General features: G+C 42.2%; 2 protein-coding genes across 2 annotated transcripts in view; one reads left to right on the forward strand and one right to left on the reverse strand.

Annotated features, from left to right (window-relative positions):
* Positions 1–19,270, forward strand: part of ACACA (acetyl-CoA carboxylase alpha) — a 278,851-nt gene that overhangs the window by 10,538 nt on the left and 249,043 nt on the right. The gene's annotated exons all lie outside the window — the stretch shown is intronic.
* Positions 1,640–18,177, reverse strand: CUNH17orf78 (chromosome unknown C17orf78 homolog). Its single transcript, XM_037163631.2, has 7 exons — positions 18,044–18,177; positions 16,886–16,972; positions 16,163–16,408; positions 10,120–10,269; positions 7,939–8,063; positions 7,352–7,486; positions 1,640–4,215 (listed from the first exon to the last, which is right to left on the reverse strand). Exons 1-7 carry the CDS (start codon positions 18,099–18,101, stop codon positions 4,141–4,143), a joined length of 876 nt encoding a protein of 291 aa, XP_037019526.2. The 5' UTR covers positions 18,102–18,177; the 3' UTR covers positions 1,640–4,140.

A 19,270-nucleotide genomic window follows, 5' to 3' on the forward strand; every position in this document is an offset into this window, starting at 1 on the left:
AACTTCACTGTTAAGCAGGAAAATACACATAAGAGCAACAGTGACATAGCCATCAGATTGGCAAAAATTTTAGTGTGAGATTTCCAAGTTAGGGAGCGTGTGGAACAATAGACTCTCTTTATTGCTGGCAAATGTATCTACTACAGTCTCTTTGAAGAACCATATGTGATCTGACAAAGTTGAACAATGAATTCTACTCCTTCGCATAGGTCGTAGACATAGATATGTCCAAGCAAATTTATGATGGAGTAAATAAATTAAACTGCTATCTAATATTGTGTGTCTAGCTTATGTCTTCAAAGTCAGTGTGTCTTCAGTTGGATGTTTGATTCTTCTAGAGAGCAATTAGGACTTTACCCTATAGTCTACACTGTCTGTTCTTCTTTTTTAGGGCAGTAGGGAGCCGTAGTGACCTGAATAAATCCTAAGAGAGTCTTCCGGACATCATCTTATTTTGTGGAGACTATGACATTATACCTCTGAACATATCCTTCATCCTATTTTAAGTTTTATAAGATAACTTAAAATAGGATAAAATGTGGCCATTGTGATTGATTTTTTTTTCTTTAGGGTAGTTACATAGGCTTCTCATTTGTTTTATTTTACATTATTTTTGCCCACTGCTTTTTCAGAGGATGACGTTAGCAACTTCAACCACAAGGTGGCGCACATTCACACGAATGCACCTGTTGCTACACTGTACCATGTGGAGGCGGGTGGAGTAGAAGAAAAAAGGCTTTTTGCACCTGCACTTTAAGTATAAACATGGATCTAAGTTCTCTCGGAATGAAAGTTAAGAGAAACTTTTAGTATTGGGTGACAGGCAAGTCAGGGCACTGAATAAGGGAAAGAAAAAGGAGGAAAAGAAAAAGAGAAGTTGAAATACAGAACAAGAAGAGAAATATAAGAGAAAAGCATGTAAGTCTGGAGAGACGAATTCAGGTGTTACCAGCAGTTACAGGCTGGCCCTTCACTGGTTTGTGTCCATTTGGTTAACCAATAGCAGCTTGGATGTAGAAATACAAGTTACTTCATTTTCTCTTAGAAAGTCAGTTGTTACATCCTCAGCTATCCATTTAGTAGCGTGATGTTACCAACGCATTTTTTTAATGTCTTCTGTACTTTGTCGGATACAAAGTAATACAGAGATATACAGATGTACATGTAGAAAACACACTGTAGCCTTCAAGACTAAGAACTACTCCGAAGTATACATAAAAAGATAAATGGCAACTCAAGGAAGATGAGGGCCATTCCATAAACTCAGGAATGGAATCCCCTGAGCAGGGGTCAGGGGGTGTGGAGGCAGGAGGATCGAAGTGTGTGGGGAGGAGGGGCCATAAGACTGTCAACCTGTGCAGGGCAAAAAGTGGGGAGCAGTTCCAGCCCCTAGTCATAAGGGAGGAGGGGAAGAACAGTTGGGGCTAGAGCCACCTTTAAGTCCCCCTGTGGTTAGTGGCCTCTTGCACTAGCCTGGCTGTATAGAAAAGGAGGGATGCTAATGGCCTGCTCAAGAGGTCCAGAGAGTCCTGGTCATGTTGACTTTTTGAGAACACAGGTCTGTCTAAAAAATGAAGAACTGGCAAAGCAGATATAAAATTGTTGTATATTTTAAGTATTTACATTGAACAAGTCACGCTTTAACACATACACACATACAACTATTAATATCATTCAGCAATACCTTCAAATGTTTAAATTGGAATTTTCTGCCAGTGTGGCTTCTCTGCCCTAGCCAACTTCTTACCTTAATCTTTGGATCTATTAAAAAGTATTGGGGTGATTTAGACCCTTAGAAAAGGTAGAGTGACTTTCAGTCTTCTCTAAGACTTGAAAAAAACACAATACTTGTGGTACCTGGGCATGTAGTACTAATATATTAGCCAAAAAAAGGGGAGAAAGCTTTAAAATGGTATGAAGAATATGATGTTATTTGTGACATATGTGTCTTTTTACATCTAATGATATGTATATCAAAGAGTTATATAAGGATATATAAATCAAAGAGTTATAAATCAAAGTGTTCATGATTACCCCTGGGAGGAAGGATTAGGTATAATATTTTTTCTTTTATTCTTTATGTTTTTCAGTATTTTCTAAAAATTGTTATAATGAGAATGTATTTTAATAATTGAAAACCAAAGGGTGGCAACTTTTAATGAGAAAGAATTTGCAATGAAAACCTTGCTAACTAGTCACTTCTGAGAGGAATAGTTGACATTCCATGGAAACAGTGTTTTGTCAAGTTCAGACTAGACTATAACTTACTCTCTAGTGGTGACAGGGAGGATTGTGTCCTGCCACGAAGTGATCTGCAGACAGCAGTGCCCAGCCCAAAGTCCATAAGGGTGTTTTCCCTTCCCTTCTGCTCTGGGCTCTGGGTCCCATTCATCTCTTGGTTTTCAAAGATCTTCACTGTTAAGAGAATACGGGATTCAAAGTGGTTAACTGGTTAGGGAGTCAGAGAATCCTCGGCGGCTCCTTGCCTTGTCAGGGGAAACAAGTTGTCCCCCAAACAAAATAAATAATTGTGATCCCATCAGTGAGTTTCTGTAAAGAAAGTCACTATAAATGTTATACAAAATAAACTCTTTGCAGAAGACTTAACAAATGTTGACTTTGCTCCAGATTTCGTCTCCTGAGAAATCTCTTGTTTCTGGACGGAAGGACATTCTGAGGTGGAGGAAGCTGGGAAAGGTGTAGATGAGTATAGACAGCAGTTCTAGACCACGAGCTTCTGAATATAGGATGCTTTTAATCATCCTCCCTCATGATTCGGGCAGCAAAAAACTGTCTTCTCTTTTTTCTGCTTCATGATCGGACTGAACCACAGGTGGCAGGCTGAACTGGAGGTCATGGGAATCAGTGGGAGGGTGCAAATAACACACTCGTTTATCCAAACGCGAGCCCCAGTGCTCTGTTTTTACCTGCTGCATTTCCAAGTCTATGGAACTTTAGGCTGCCTAGAGGATTTCTAGGGCTTCCGTGAAAACTACCATCATCCACGTTTTGTGTCTGTTCCATCTCTTCCAGGCTTGGCTTGCATGTAAATTCAGGGCTTATGGCGAGATATATTCTTCTGTTGGTACAGATTTGAGAACCACTGTTTTTATTTTTTGCAAATACTTGAAGTGAGTGAAAGGCTACAAGTTGTGTGTGGTTTTTGCCAGTGAACTAAGAAAACAATTACTTAGAAACAGGCGCATTTCACCAAAACAAAATGGAATGGTTTTAGCCTCTTAGGAAAAGAGGCAGGACTAGTTTTGTCCCTCTCACCATTCTCTCTCTCTCTCTCTCTCTCTCTCTCTCTCTCTCTCTTTAACCTAAATCCTGCTTTAGCATCAGCTCTTTATACTTTTTCTTTTTTTGCTAAACTCTTACTTAAGCAGGTCAGACTTTACTCACACCTGTGCCTCCAAGAGAAAGATCGTCATAATCATTTTGCTCTGGCGTCCTCTTCAAAGTGCACACGGCTCACTGTTATGGTAGGATGCGTCAGACCCACTTTAGGAACTCCGGGTCATCAGGAGACCTCATCTGGGTCCTATTAGTATGCAGTCTCTCAGCCCTTTAGAGGTTTCTGAGGAGGACATTCAGAATGCTTAAATTCACATTCCTTTCACCAGTGTGTTGCTAGCTACCTGTGATTTAGCAGAGGCTAAATCATAAAACCTTACGACTGACTGTGAGCCTTGAGAAAACCGGAACACCACCCGAAGCCAAGTTGAGAGCCAGTGAGCATGGAGTCAGCAGGGAAGATAACACAGCAGCTGGTGAACTGAGCCACACTTGTGGCTGCTTTTCCCTGTTCGTTGGAGGCTGTGTTTAAACCTTTTGTCAAAAGAAGCAATAGGCCCATTCACAGTGCTTAGAGGGGAGACTTGCTGTTTTCATTGGAGGGGATGAGAAGATACCCATTTATTGTGGAAGTGCAGAGTAAATCCCAGAGGCTTGTGACTCAGTCAGTAGCAGTGGCATGAAGGTAATTGATTGCTAAGCCCGCGCTCCCCCTTCATGGACCTGGCAGTACTTTTTTTATTGTAATGTTCCTGCTGAAGATAAGAGTGTAGAATTGGCAACAATCTGCCTATCTTGATTAATACTAGGGAGAATGTAGAGTGTGAGGCAGAGCAGAACTTTTCAGAAGTATGTCTGGTAGATGACAGTGACCTCTGTGGCTTTCTCTGAGCTTGAGTTGGGAGCATTTTGTCCATCCTAGAGATTGAAAGGAAAAAGGAAAGATAAAGAAGGATGCAAATGGGTATTTCTTTATGTACCAACAAGCGGATAGCTAAGTACAAAACCCTACATAATTCCAAGTACACATCATTTTGCCTCTTTGCTACCCAATGATTCCAAGGAAGGTTGTTATGCTTATACTGAGAAAGTATCAGCAAGGTGCACTTAGTATGAAACCTACAGTTTGTTGGACCTACCAGCAAAGAAGCCATCTACCCTGTGCTTGACCTCTTTGCCTTGAATGGAAAAGGCCCTGAGTCTGCAGCTACTTTGTATCTCAGAAGCACAGGGATTCTACTTCATTCCTTGAGTCAGGACCAAACAATCTCACTCTGTTGGAAAAGCAGTAGAGATCTGGGTCCCAGTGGACCAAATATTTTTTACTAATTCCATTCCATTCTCACTGCACCTGACTCCAAGCCCTATCTGATTTTGTATATACTTTCGAAATGCTAACCTGTTATGAATATAGACTGTAAGCCTCTGCAAGGCAGGAAACTTGGCACGTAGAAGTAAAATTGTCACTTTCAGTAAAATTTTGTGGATGAATGAGCCAGTGAATCCAGTATAGGTGAGCACCGGACTGTGAACCAGAAGGTTGCTGGTTCAATCCCTGGTCAGGGCACATGCTTGGGTTGCAGGCCAGGTCCCCAGTAGGGGGCACACAAGAGGCAACCACGTGTTGCTGTTTCTCTCCCTCTCTTCCTCCCTTCCCCTCTCTCTAGAAATAAATAAATAAAATCTTTTTAAAAATTCAGTATAGGAATTCAAATACCTGGACTTTAGTTCTGTTTCTACCAGCTGTGTGACTTGGGAAAGTCACATAACTTCTCTGAGTCTTAGTCTAAGTATCAATAAAATGTGGATACCTGTCCTAGCTACCTCACAGGATTTTTTATGAGTCTCAAACAAGGTAATATGTATAAAATGGCTTATAATTGCTATTTCTATTAATTTCCTTATTGGTTAGCAGCTTATTTTGTTCATGGGAAAAATTCAGAGTTGCTGCTTCATGGTTACCTCTAATTCTGAACTAAACTTTATGGTCCCCTTCAGGCCTATTCTTCCAATGATCAATAGAAATCATAATGTAGATTGGAGTAAAGAACTAAAAATACACCACATGATAAAATCATACTAATGTACATGAGCACATCATTCAATATTAAAAAAAATGGGACTATGAGAAATATTGTCCTAGACCAGAGATGCAAATAAGTTGGCATTGGGTACCTGAGGCTTTATGGTAAAAAAGATTCTGATGTCATTCCTGGCTGGGAAGAGTGCTGTGCTTGATTTTTTTTTTTAAGATTTTATTTATTTATTTTTAGAGGGGAAGGGAAGGAGAGAAGGAGAGAAATATCAATGTATGGTTGCCTCTCGTGCATCCCCTGCTGGGAACTGGCCTGCAACCCAGGCATGTGCCCTGACTGGGAATCGAACCACAATCCTTTGGTTCACAGGCCCGTGCTCAATCCACTGAGCTACACCAGCCAGGGCTGTGCTTGATTTTTTAAAAAATTGAGCTACACCCCTGGCTGGTGTAGCTCAGTGGATTAAGTCCAGGCTGCGAATCACAAGGTTGCTGGTTCGATTCCCAGTCAGGGCACATGACTGGGTTGCTGGCCATTTCCCTAGTGGGGGTTGCATGAGGGGCAACCACACATTGATGTTTCTCTCCCTTCTTTCCCCTCTCTATAAATAAATAAATAAATAAATAAATAAATATTGCAGGATTTTTTATAAATAAAAAACTGGATTTATCGCCTCATTCATCCACAAAAGTCTTTTTAAAAATTGAGATATAATTGGCATATAACATTGTGTAAGTTCAAAGTGTGCAACATGTTGATTTCAAACTTTATATATTGTAACATGATTATTATTATAGCCTTAGCTAACATCTCTATCATGGCACTTAATTATCATTTCTCTTTTTGGGGTGAGAACATTTCAGATCTGTATATAGTAAAGTATTATTGACTTGGCCATTATGCTATGCATTAGATCTCCAGAACTTACTCATCTTCTAGTTGTACTGTGCTTGATTATTGTCATATGCAGCTGACACAGAATTAAAGGGTGGCAGCCCTGGCTGGTGTAGCTCAGTGGATTAAGTCCAGGCTGCGAACCAAAAGGTTGCTGGTTCAATTCCCAGTCAGGACATGTGCCTGGGCTGCAGGCCAGGTCCCCAGTAGGGGGCGTGGGAGAGGCAGCCACACATTGATGTTTCTCTCCCTCCCTTCCCCTCTCTCTGAAAAATAAATAAAATCTTTAAAAAAAAAGAATTAAAGGGTGGCAGCATGTGTACCATCCTAGACACTCTAATCTTTGAGACCCCTTCTCAGTGCTGCAATTCTACAAAAGTGGGCTCCTTCTCTAATTTAAAAAGCATTGGAGACCTTGTCTCTTTGCCTTAGTGGGTTTTATAGATGCAGTAGAGAAGGCAGCCGTCAATTTCTGGTATTCGAAGGCTGAGTCCACTCCTCCTGGGGAAACTTGATGTAAGGCAGCTGTACTGAACCAGTGGGGTAGTGTCTGAGACACCAAAGGGCAGTATGGATTTAGAATCTCATCAGAAAACCCAAGGGTAGGGAGGAAAGATGCTGTTTTGCCAAGTATCAGACTGAGTTCAAGTGCGGTGGCTCCTAGACTTCGGTGTGTGTAAGAGTTACTTAGGGACAGGGGTGGACACCTAAGTGTGGGCTCTGGAGTGCTTGCAATTTTAGAGGGGCTTTTTTTTAAAAGAAAAAGAACACAAATTTTAAAAATACAAAATCGAATATAAGGTTCCATAATCCTGAAGCTTAAGCTTCATTAATTTAATAGTAAATTCACCTCTACTTAGGGAGTATGTTCAAAATCTTAAAAACAAGATTCCCAGCCCCAGGTATTCTGATTCGTTATATCTGGGGCCCAGAAATCGGTATTTTCAGTAAGTTCCACCTGTGTTATGGCTGGGCTGATGTTAAGAAAACAACAGTACAAATAAATACCTACCTATTTCCTGACACATAAAAGAATTACCCACATTTGCTTCATAACTGAATCAGCTCCCTGACCCCCAGCACTTGTATGTCCGCCCCATTTTCTCCAAGCAAATGACACAGACCACACAGAGAACACTTTCCTTCTCCGGCTGAGAGGCAGGCTGGGATCCCGCTGCCTCAGGTTGCTGGCCTCCCTCCCTTCGCTTTATCCACAAGCGCGGGCATCGGCACAGCTCTCTGGCTCTCAGGCATTGTCTCTGAAGGGAGAAAATGACTGGTGTTAACCTCAGGGGGCGGGTATGCATTTGGTTGCCTTCCAAACTTCATGTCAAGCCATTCAAAGAAAACCATGTCTTCTGAAGAAAATATTCTGTCCTATTGGCTCTATCCTCCCCAGCAATGTACAAGTACAGCAGAGGAACTTGCATTCAGCAAGGACCTCCTGTGTGCCAGGCACCTGTCACACAGGATCTCCATTAGCCTTCATAACCACCATAAGAGGCAGCTATCACTGTCCCATTTTAAAGATGAGGTAACTGAGGTTGGACAAGTCAAGCAACTTTCTCAAAGCCACTCAGCTAGTGAGTGTGAGTTGCAGGTCTGTCCAAACTCCGAAGTGTATGCTTTTGTTACTATGCCAACCCACCTCTGGAAAAGGAGATTTATATAGATCAGATTTATATAGATTTATATACAGCAGCAAACTTACAGGACAAGGGACTTCAAAAATGACAAACACTGTAATGGCAATTGCACTGAGCAACAGAGTGACAGCAATCAGAAATTTGACCACAGCGCTCCATTTCCGCCTCTCCTCTAGGTCCTTGTCTGTGTCTAAAAGGAGAGAGAGCAGCAGGAAAGGGAGAAAGAGAATTTGAGAGAGGAAAGAGATCCACCCTCTGCTCTGAAAGGGTCCAGCTCGACTCAGAGGCTGGATTTCCAGTTCAGACTCAGAGTCAGGGGTGGGGTGGGCATCATGGGCCTTGCTCTAATCTCCTTGGCAGTCTCTTCCCAGTGAGTCACCTTCTCTGCGATTTGGGATTTTCCATGATCAATAGGACCCATTCTTGCACTCCTCTTGAGGGAGGGAAAGGGGCAGGGCAGCACAGTGAGTTCCAAACTCATCTTGCGCCAGCAGCCCTGTCAGGGTCTCTACCTAGAAAATCACCCTTCCATGGTCCTTGCGGTTTCATTGGAGGAGCCATAGGAGGAACAAAGGTGTGTTGGCCTTGCTTCTGGGTCATAAGCCAAATATGGGGGGAAATGGCTTATACACATCCTGTTATTACTAACCGCATATCTATTTTTCCCCTGGTAGGGAGTGGATGTAACCCAAAGCAAGTTACATCCAGAACTTAGAATTTGAGTCCTGGCCAATTTAGGGAAGGCTGTTTCTAAAGGTAGTGCAGACGAAACCTGCCCTTGGTCGTTGTCAGCACTGTAATGATCGGTGCGTAAGTGCTGTTTACACGTGCAATGGCTGGAGTCGCCGACCACATGAATGCATTTTATTCTGTCCCCACATTTGACTACAAGATGAGCTCACTTGTTTGGAGGTAAAGCATTATTAATGCAGTTACGTGTCTCTTAACCACAGGGATACGTTCTGAGACATGCATCATTAGGCAATTCTGTAGTGTGAAAATTATAATGTGCACTGACTGTGACCTAGATGCTGAAGCCTGCTAGACACCTAGGCTGTATTGTACAGCATATGGTTCTTAGGCTGCAAACCTGTACAGCATGTCACTGTACTGAATACTGTAGGCAGCTGTAACACATTGGCATTTGTGCGTCTAAACATATCTAGACCCTGGCTGGGTAACCCAGTTGGTTAGAGCATTGCCCTGATACACCAAGGTTGGGGGTTCAATCCCTAGTCAGGGCACACGCAAGAACCAACCCATAAATGCATAAATAAGCAAAACAACAATTTGATGTCTCTCTCTCTTCCTCCTTTCCTTTCTTATAATTAAATATAAATATGGTTTATTTATATTTAAGATCAATAAATAAAAATGAAAACATCTCAACATAGAAAAGGTACAGTAAAAATACAATGTAAAAGATAAAAAATAGTACACCTGAAAAAAAACACAGTACACCTGTACAGGGCACTTACCGTGAGTGGAAGTTGCCCTGGGTAAGTCAGTGAGTGAGTGGTGAGTGTGAAGGCCTGGACAGTGCTGTGCACTACTGTACATACACTTTGGGAACACTGTACACTCAGTCTCCACAAAGTTTGTAAAGCAGTGTGAGAGGAAAGCAAGCACAAGAGGGAAGGATACAATCAAAAGACATAGTAAACACAGGATGTTTGAGATGGCTGCTGGTTTAACATGGCATACTGTTTTATAGCAAACTTTTACTGTTAATAAGTAGGAAGAGTACACTCTAAAATAGCAGTAAAACGTATAGTATAGTAAACACATACAGCAGTAGCAGTCATTTACTATCATTGTCAAGTATTATGTGTGTACCGTACATAGTTGCACACGCTGCACTTTTATACAGCTGGCTGTGCAGTAGGTTTGTTTGCACCAGCATCACACAAACGTGTGAGTAATGCATTGCGCTCTGACGTTACAGTGTGATGGTAGGAATTTCTCAGCCCCATTATACTCCTGTGGGGCAGCTCTTGTTCATACAGTAGGCCCATCGTTGACCGAAATGTCGTTAACACACCACCTGACGGCGGTGTCAAACTACAAACAGTTCTGGGACCTTCTTTATACAGAAACTGATTTCTTTCCATGAGAAATAGAGGATTTTCTAATGCAAACTTTGTGTAACTTCACAACTTCCAGGAAAATCCTAGGGGACTCAGACTAGTGTTGGGGCTAAAAATGCTTTTCTTCCTGTTCTTGTCTCACCCCTACTTATTCTGTACCTTGTGTGAAAGAGCTAGAAAAGTCATCGATACTTGTAGTTTCCTCTCCTTCATTCCCTGCAGTTAAGGAGGTGGTCGTGGTGGGAAAAGTCTCTGACGAGGCTCTCATCACTGGATAGACCTTACATTGGGAGATTCCTGGTAAAAAAGCTATAAAACAAAAAAGAAAGAATGAAAGGTCAACTGAGAACACTTTATTCTGCCCTTGATTTTACCTGACAAAAAACCCTAGGTCTACCCAGGTGATACTAAGCTTCTAATTGTAGCCCCGTTGGTCTGTCCATAGGTTTAGGGTGTGAGCATCGAATAATGCCAAGAGTAAATGAGGACAGAGATACTAGTAAGAGATAGGGATTACAATTCCCATGAGGCCTTTGACTAATGTAGGATCAGGATGGAGGAGGAGGCCATACCTTGTTCACTTATCATTCTTAATGCCATAATAATAATAAAGATAGAGGGCGTAACTCTGTTCAAAGTTTCTGTCTTCAAAAAAAAAGGTGGCTACAAAGTCCAAGGAAGAACCTGAACTGTAATAATTTGCCTTAATGACTGCTGCAAGTCTGTCTGGTGGAGTCTAAGTCAACGACTTGGAGAAGGGACTGAGAAAAGCAGGGTCAGCTGGGAGAAGAAGGAAAGACCACCCAGTTTCATGCACTTCTCAATTTCATTCGTTCAGCAAATAATTAAAAATGAGCATCTGTAATGTGCCAGGGACTGCTCCGGTACTCCAGATGCATCAGTTGCATGCGTGCTAGCAAGGGAACAAGTAAAGAGGAGGCGGGGGATAGCAGACAACAATAAGTACAGTCAATTTTGTGGTGTGTTAGAAGGAAATAAGTGCTACCCAAAAATAATTAAATAAATAAAAGTAGAGGAAGGTCAGGGAGCAGTCTGGGGAGTGTGGGTGGGCAGTGTTTTGGCAACATGCAACATAGGCTGGTTTTATTGAGAAGGTGAGGATTGAGCCAAGACTTGGACGAGGTGAGGGGAATAGCAAAGCAGATGCCTGGGAAAGTATAGTAAGTCCTCACTAATGTCAATAGGTTCTTGGAAACTGTGATTTTAAGGCAAAATGACATGTAATAACACCAGTTTTACCATAGGCTACTTAATATAAACAAGAATTAAGTTCCTACAGCATATTTCTGGTCACAAAAAATCATCAACTTTCTGAAGACCTCAAACATTTCTAATATTAAACATTGAAATAAATGTGTGCTATGCATACATTTAATAAAGCTTAATAAAAATGAGAAAGATGATTCTTTTCTAACCTGCTTATTCCAGTTCAGGGTTGGGTGGCCAGAGTCTACACCAGCAACTACAGGAAGGTCTTCCATTGCAGGGCACACTCATACACACCCATACTCGCTGAAACCAGAGCCATGTAGACACAGCACTTCACCTAATGTGCACACCTTTGAAAGGATGTGCAAGGAAGCGAGAGTGCGGAGGAAAACCCATACAGACATGGAAGAACTCCACACGGTGGCCCCAGGGGGAATACATTTTTTTCCTCATCAACGCTACAACCAAATGATGTTGAATGAAAGAGCATTCAAGGACCTGCTGTAGTGACCTAGGCAGACTGACAGCTAGAGTAAAGGCCCCAAGGCAGAGACTGGCTGGCCGGTTACAGTTTCAGAGGAAGAGCAAGGAGGCCAATGGGATTGGCGAGGAGCATGCAAGGGGCCAGGAGTAGGAGGCGAGGACCTAAAGGAAATGGGCCCGCATCGCTGAGGGCCTTGAAAGCTAGTTTAAGGACTTTGGTTTTTATTCTGATGGAAATGGGGATCCATTACAAGGTTTTGAGGATGAATCTCTTTGTTTTTAAATGGTCACTGAAATAGACCGTAGTCCCTACAGTGTAGAGGGACAAGGGCAGAAGCAGAGTCACCTGTTAGGAGGCTATTGCTGAAATCCAAGTGATAGAGGGTGGTGACTCAGACCAGCTGTGGCAGTGATGAGGCGCAGGCAGATTCCAGCAGTAGGCTGGAACTAACACTGCATGCCTCTAGAATAGACCGAATCCAGTTCAGACAGTGGTTCCTATTCCATTTTTAATGGTCTCTTGTTTATTAAATTAAGGTCTCTGAGTCCTACTTGACATTTCTAAATTACTCTCCCATGTCTTGATTAAGTCCATGTGAAAATGATAGTTCTGCACTTCAGAGGCCAATGACCACAGCACCAGGCGCTAGACATGAAATGACAGGGTGAGAAGTCATTCTCGATTTCAGTTTAATCAGGAAGACTGTGTCGGCAAAGATAGGCAGAGACAGAGCACCACAGGTTCAGAGGAAAAACAACAACAAGGAAATTATGTGACGTGTTTTCAGCACAGCGCCAGTCAGTTCACCAAAGTAGCAACTTAAGTGCAAGACAGATAAGATGAAGATAAGCAAATCTCACGTGGGGCAAGTCTCATCAGTCCTCCAAGTTCTGGTCTCCTTGTCAGTAAGATGGCTGCAGTAAAATAATTCTTGGCCTGTCCATTTCACAGGGGTGATGTGAAGACGAGAAACAAACAAAAATGAGAAAGCAGGGGTGCAGACCAAGTGATATGACTGGAAGAGGAGGAAAAACCTAGAGATCCTCTGAGTAGAACCGAGCCCTCGACAGGGATAACGCTGTTTCCCAATGACATGTCTTTACTTCGGGGTCTCCTGTTTCAAAGTCTACTTTAATAGGCTTTCTCTGTCAATGTATTTTCATTTCTGCATAGTTTCTGAATTAGCATCAGACCATGTTGGCAGTCCATCTCCTTTAGATCCCATCTGCTCAGTAAATGAGTGTTACGGTGGAACACATCTCTGAGTACAGCTCTCCACTCCCAGTGATGATGGAATTGCAATACTAGCTTTTCTCTAAGAATATTTGAGCAAGAATGCCCCACTTTGAGAAGATATACAAAAATCCAAATTTATGAAATGGATAATTTACCAGATGATGCTTTGCTTTATTGCAAAATAATTTAAATAGGGTGCATTTACATGGAAGTCTCTTTTAGAGATTATTCTGTATTAATATTAGAAGGTTGAAAGAGCGATTTGAGAAGCCTCGTATATTGCTATTGGGTTTGCGCTTCAGATCTAGACTTGCACTTTACGTATGTAGAAATTAGACCATCAAGTCAAATCCCTCATTTGTTGTTATGGAAACTGAGCACTGGAGAAATTAGGTAACTTGCTAAAGGTGACCATAACTATCAGAATGCACATATATTCAGTATTTCTCCTATTCCCACAGTTTCACATGGGATAAAGAGACCGTAGGAAGATGTGTAAGTCCTCTTTCACCAGGAGGAAATATCAGAATATTTATGAGAGAGGATCTTTTTCTTGGCTGAACCCCATAAACAGTAACAAACAGTCTCCATCCTACATGTTCCTGCGTTATGTGTTGACCCCCATCTTCTGATGACCGCTGTGTTGTAGCACATTTTCGTCCCTACGATTTCAAATTCCTACATTGCCCTGGGAACATTTCCATGAACTGTCTTCTGTCTCCAGGGCAACCTCCTGTGCACTGATGTCACCTATAGAGGTCATCTCTTTTAGGACCTTACACATTTGACCATTGGCCTAATGTTTATTTCTACCCTATGCGGAGTCTGGCATGTCTTGGTACTCAGTGTAAGTTTAAATTCAGGATAGGCAGTTTCAAACTTCTAAATGGGGCGATATTTCAAAAGTCCATTCATAAATTGGTTGTTTGCAATTTATCATTGTTCCATAGAAATGTATCCTGACTGATGATTAGGTCCCCAAACTAATGCTACATCCATTTAATCTCCTTGCATAGCTCAAATGCAGGGGTGTCCAACCCCCAGCCTGCAGGTCGCATGCAGCCCAAGATGGCTATGAATGCGGCCCAACACAAAATCATAAATTTACTTAAAAGCTTTTTTTTTGCTCATCAGTTTTCATTAGTGTTCGTGTGGTTAATGTGTGGCCAAGACAGCTCTTCTTCCAGTGTGGCCCAGTGATGCCAAAGGGTTGGACATGCCTGTCAGGGTATTAGCTTAAACCAGCAATTTTCACCTTTTTCATCTCATGGCACACATAAACTAATTCCTAAAATTTGTAGCATACCAGTAAATACAGTTTTTGTTGATGTGACAAAAAATAGATACGATGGGGATTCATTTACAGCAGACTGCTGTTGCTATGTTGATTGTTATCATTTTTTTATCTGACAATCCAAGGGAAAAGGAGTCAGTGCCCCAGACTAAATAATCAGGTATTGCATGCTTTAAAAATTCTTCTGGCACACTGGTTGAAAATATCACTGGCTTAAACCCTTCCTCCTTCCCTGTGTTCTAGGCTAGCCCAAAGCAAGTTGAATGAGGTCTGATTGATCTTTGGCATGTCTCCTACTACTTAATTTCCCAGTTTCCCTCGTCCGAAATCTCTAAGAGCTGGTGTCCTTAACTGCTGAGCCGAACACTGCATAGCACTACATCCAAGAAAGACTCACCCTGTACAAACTGCTCTACATTCCCAAATGACCAAGTTCACTGTTACCCAGCACACCTGCCATTGATTCCAGGGGGTGTCTCAGGTTAGGAGGAGAACAATCTGGTTGAACGAATTTACATTAACATCGAGTGAGTGAAAGCCCTCAAATACTGTCAGGGGCTTTTAAGTTTTTAAGAGTTTGTTTCACACAAAGATGGCCACTACGAGAACTTTTAGAAAATATAATAATGGAGAGAAAACATCATTGTCATGTGAGGATACATAATTTACTCTACTTGGGCCACATCCCAAGAACCTATCCACTTATTTCCCAGTCTCTAAACAGATTGTAATTTTAAGAGTTTTTTTCTCATTATTCTATTTGTGAACCCCCAATTTCTCTATAAGTGTCAAGTTTTATTTTTCCAGCAGTGCAGCAGTTGCATCTAGGGAATTGCTTGTATGTAAGGGGGAACTGCCAGTACCAATTTACTGATCACAAACTGCTGGACAGAAAGAATGGGTGGGAGAAAGAAAGCAGGGCAGAAGCGGGGAAACTTAAGGCTTGAGGTCAAGAGCCTTCACTCAGCAGCTGTGGGGGAACAGGCATCCTCAGTGTGGGCGGGGGTGCAAAACGGAACTGCCCTGGGGGGTTAATTTCGCAGTATCTATCAAACTTTTCGATGCAGCACTCCTACTTCTTGGAATTTATTCTATTGATAAAGTGCAGGTACACAAAGATGAATGTGTAAGATCATTGCTTGAAGCATTGTTTGTATTCACCCAAGACTGGAGACACCCAAATTATCCATCAATAGGGAACTGGTGATAGTACAGCTATAAAATGTAATACTATACAACTGTTACCAGGAATGAGAAAAATTTATACAGATCGACATGGAAAAAGGCAAGGTATTGACTAGCGTTTATGATATGCTACCATTTATGTTTTTAAAAAATATATATATCCATATACGGTTAGAGTATCTCTGGAAGGAAATTCAGTAAGTGGTTAATAGTGGTTCCCTCAGGGATAGAGAAATGGAGGATGAGAGAGTGGGAGTACAAGGGAGATTTACTTTTAACTATAAGTGTGTGGTTTGAATATTTTACTATGTGCATTCAAAGTATATCAAATTCAAACAACCATTGTCAAAGGAAGACGCATAGGAAAGTAGAGATTATATAAAAATTGCAGCCCTGGCTGGTGGAGCTCAGTGGATTGAGTGGGGGCCTGCGAACCAAAGGATCGTGGTTCAATTCCCAGTCAGGGCACATGCCTAGGTTGCAGGCCAGTTCCTGGCAGGGGATACACGAGAGGCAACCACACATTGATATTTCTCTCCCCCTCTCCTTCCCTTCCCCTCTAAAGATAAATAAATAAAATCTTGTAAAAAAACTGGAGCATGTCGGGACTAGAAGAGCCCTAAGAGGTTAGAAAACTGAGTCTCAGAGAGGACACAGATTTGCCCCAACGGCTAATCCATTTCCTTCAGGCGTTAGCTGCTCCTAAGCTCTACCTGAATTCAGCGCTCTGAGGCAGAAATCACGAGTACCTCTGGCTCATTTTCCAGTCTCACCTTTGCCCGTTAGAAGGGATCCGGCCTGAGACTTGGAGGTGAGGGTTAGCTGACAGCTGGGGAAGGCAGTGCTGTTCCTGTGGGGAGCAGCGATGACTCTCAGGTTCTTTAGAGTGTGCTTGACCTTTGGCCTTTTCTCTGAATGTACAAGGTTGAGTCTCACTCTCCTCCCAGAGCCAAGGCACTGCAAGGTAGCCACAGTCAGGTTCTGGATGAAGGTGGATCTGTTGGCTTCTGCCTGGGCTTCTGGAGAGAGAAAAGCCAGAGAGAATAAAGGAAGCTGGTTCTTACTCTGAATGGCTAAACTACTTTACTGACTTGTTAAACTCCACTGCTGTGCTTTTTTTTCTTTTCAGTTTGTTTATTCCTCAGCATGTGCCTATGGTACTTAACACACATGCCCCGCCTTTCTTCCTTCCTCCATGGGTCCCATGAATACAGGTGACTGCAGTAAATTCAGCCCCGAGAAATGCTCACAGGTCATCTTCTCCAATGTTGAGCGCTGTCTCCTTTTCATTCTTCACACCCTTTTATGATTTTATAGCCCATGCCTTAGGTAATTCAGTAACTGGTTTCCAGAAAGCCTCTTGAAGGGACACATGTCTTTACAATAGGGTATTTGAGATCTAGGCTAGAAATCAGGGAGACAGGCATCTTTTAAGAGTAAAAATATTCTGGAATGGCAAGGTAATTTTTCTGAGATAGGGAGAACCCTTTCCTTACCTGGCATTAGCGTACCCCTGATGCTTCCCACATCCTCTGGGAAGAGCCCAGGGAGCTCCTCCACTTGGCAGCTGCTCCCTCTGGGTTCTGGGGTAGGAGGAGAAAAAGGTCAGGATTTTCTGGCTATTTACTGCTTAGAATTCCAGGTGCTGGAAAGGGAGATACAAAAGAATGCAGTTCCTTCTTATAAAACTTGCAATTGGTAAGATGAAAACTCCCCTCAAATATAATAAAGATTAAATTAAAAAAAATTAGAAACAATAAACTAAAAAAAAAAATCCCCCCAGAGGACTTTAAAGTATATGCAAGGAGTAGTCAGACTAGTGTAAAGAAAACTGAGTACCCATCTATTATCTTTGGTGGGGGGGAGTGAAATAGAAGTGGGATCAATGAAAGACTAATCAACCTTTTCCTTCAAACACTGATTATTATCTCTTCTCTTTCGGTTCCATCTGTCTTCTTCTTTTAAAACTTTTGAAGATTTATTAAATGTAACTGTGGACAAGGTATCTTTCCAGTTGTTCATGGAACCATAGGTCATAGTTTTTCATGCTTTTGGGCACCTAACTCACAGGGTGTTGTTTTTTTCATTTGCTGAATTTGTCACTGCTGCACATTACAGTGTTTGGCCTTAGCTTCAGTGAGCTAGTTATAGAGATGAAATGTTTAGGACACGTTGAAGAATCCTGTTTTAAATTAGCAGTTATCAAAGAATAGAAAATGGTGCTATTTCATCTCCACACCATGCATTTCTTAGCTCTCCCCTTCCAGGAGCATCCCATGTAATTGCGTGTAACACCTTGAAAAGGAGGACAGCATCTTATGAAGGGCTATGAACTTGGGGGTTTAGGTGATGATAATACTGGAACTGTGACAACATCCTCCAGGGAAGAAAGTCGTCTAATAGGGAAGGGACTCTGAACGTTAGTTCTATAGACAAGATAGAAGTCACCACACTCTCTGAGGACTTCTCACCCTGAAACAGACAGCTGTCTCCCTGGGGCGAAGAAGATGCCGTCCTGCCAGAAGATACTTTGGACGACTGGAAAGCATTGTCTACTAAGCATTGACTATACCTCTATCTGCTGGAATAGACTCCAAACATTTTCTAGGCCTCTCTTTGGATTTTCCAGGATATTAAGCTAGGGAAGCACTTACCTTTCTTGTTGGCATCATAGGATGTAATAATCAGGCTGAAAACCAAGATGGTATCCATGTCAGCTTGAGCATGTGTGCCCCTTGAAGAGACAGTCCCTTACAGCTTTGTCTCTAGGTGTTTCTTCTGCCCTGGAACCAAGTTTGACCCTAGGAGAGTCTGGTTCCACCCTAATTATTTTGCCTCATTTCCTGAAGACCCAGGAATAGAGCTGACTGGATAGAGGAACAAGTTTGCTTGTTAACGATTGACCCAGAAGGTCTTCCCTGACCATTGCTGGTGCCAACACAAGAAGCTGTAATTACCTAGAACTTTCCCTAGGAGAAAGGGCATAAACGCCCAGTGATATGCTTTGTAAATACTTGCAGATAGGCACGTAGACATTCACAAGCGTGCTCACTGACACAGGCACATAGATTTAGACACTAACATAAAGAGATTTCTATTAAGGAAAGTGGTTTCAAGAGCAGAGCAGGAAAGTGGTTTCAAGAGCAGAGCAGGAAAGTGGGACTGAATGAGTCCGTGAGTTACACTGGAGAAAGCACTGCACTAGGAATTAATGGGACTGGGTTTTAATACAGGCTGTTACTACTATGTCATCTTGAGAAAATTGCTTGATTTCTCTGTATCTCATTTTTTTTCTCTAAAATTTCAACCAGATGATCTCTAGAATTCGTTTACAGTTACACACATAGACATAATCAGCACAGACATACCTATCTGGTTTGTACAGTTTTACACACCTGAATAGTGAAGCGAGCATAGGTAGATCACCTTCCCATGATGACTGGGCTCAGAGGTCATGAAGAAGAGCTAAGTACCCACTTAGGGAAGGTTCTCCTAGACAGATAACTGTTGTTGAAGATTTTTCAAAAGTCATATATTTTAGCCCTGGCTGGTGTGGCTCAGCGGATTGTGCACAGGCTGCGAACCAAGGGGTTGCCGGGTTGATTCCCAGTCAGGGCACATGCCTGGGTTGTGGACCAGGTCCCCAGTGGGGGCCATGTGAGAGGCAACCACACATTGATGTTTTTCTCCCTTTCTCCCTCCCTTCCCCTCTCTCTAGAAATAAATAAATAAAATCTTTTAAAAAATCTTATATTTTAGTAGTACGCTGTAGACTTTGTGATAGCATGGCTAACTGGATCATAAAGCAGAAATGAAGATCTGCTAAGATCCTCTGCCTAAGTCCAGAGCCTCTGCAGCCTTTCAGCACAGTGCGAATGTAT

This window comes from Artibeus jamaicensis, unplaced genomic scaffold (assembly GCF_021234435.1).
Source record: "Artibeus jamaicensis isolate MK-2021 breed Jamaican fruit bat unplaced genomic scaffold, CSHL_Jam_final contig_1998, whole genome shotgun sequence".
NCBI lineage: Eukaryota > Metazoa > Chordata > Mammalia > Chiroptera > Phyllostomidae > Artibeus > Artibeus jamaicensis.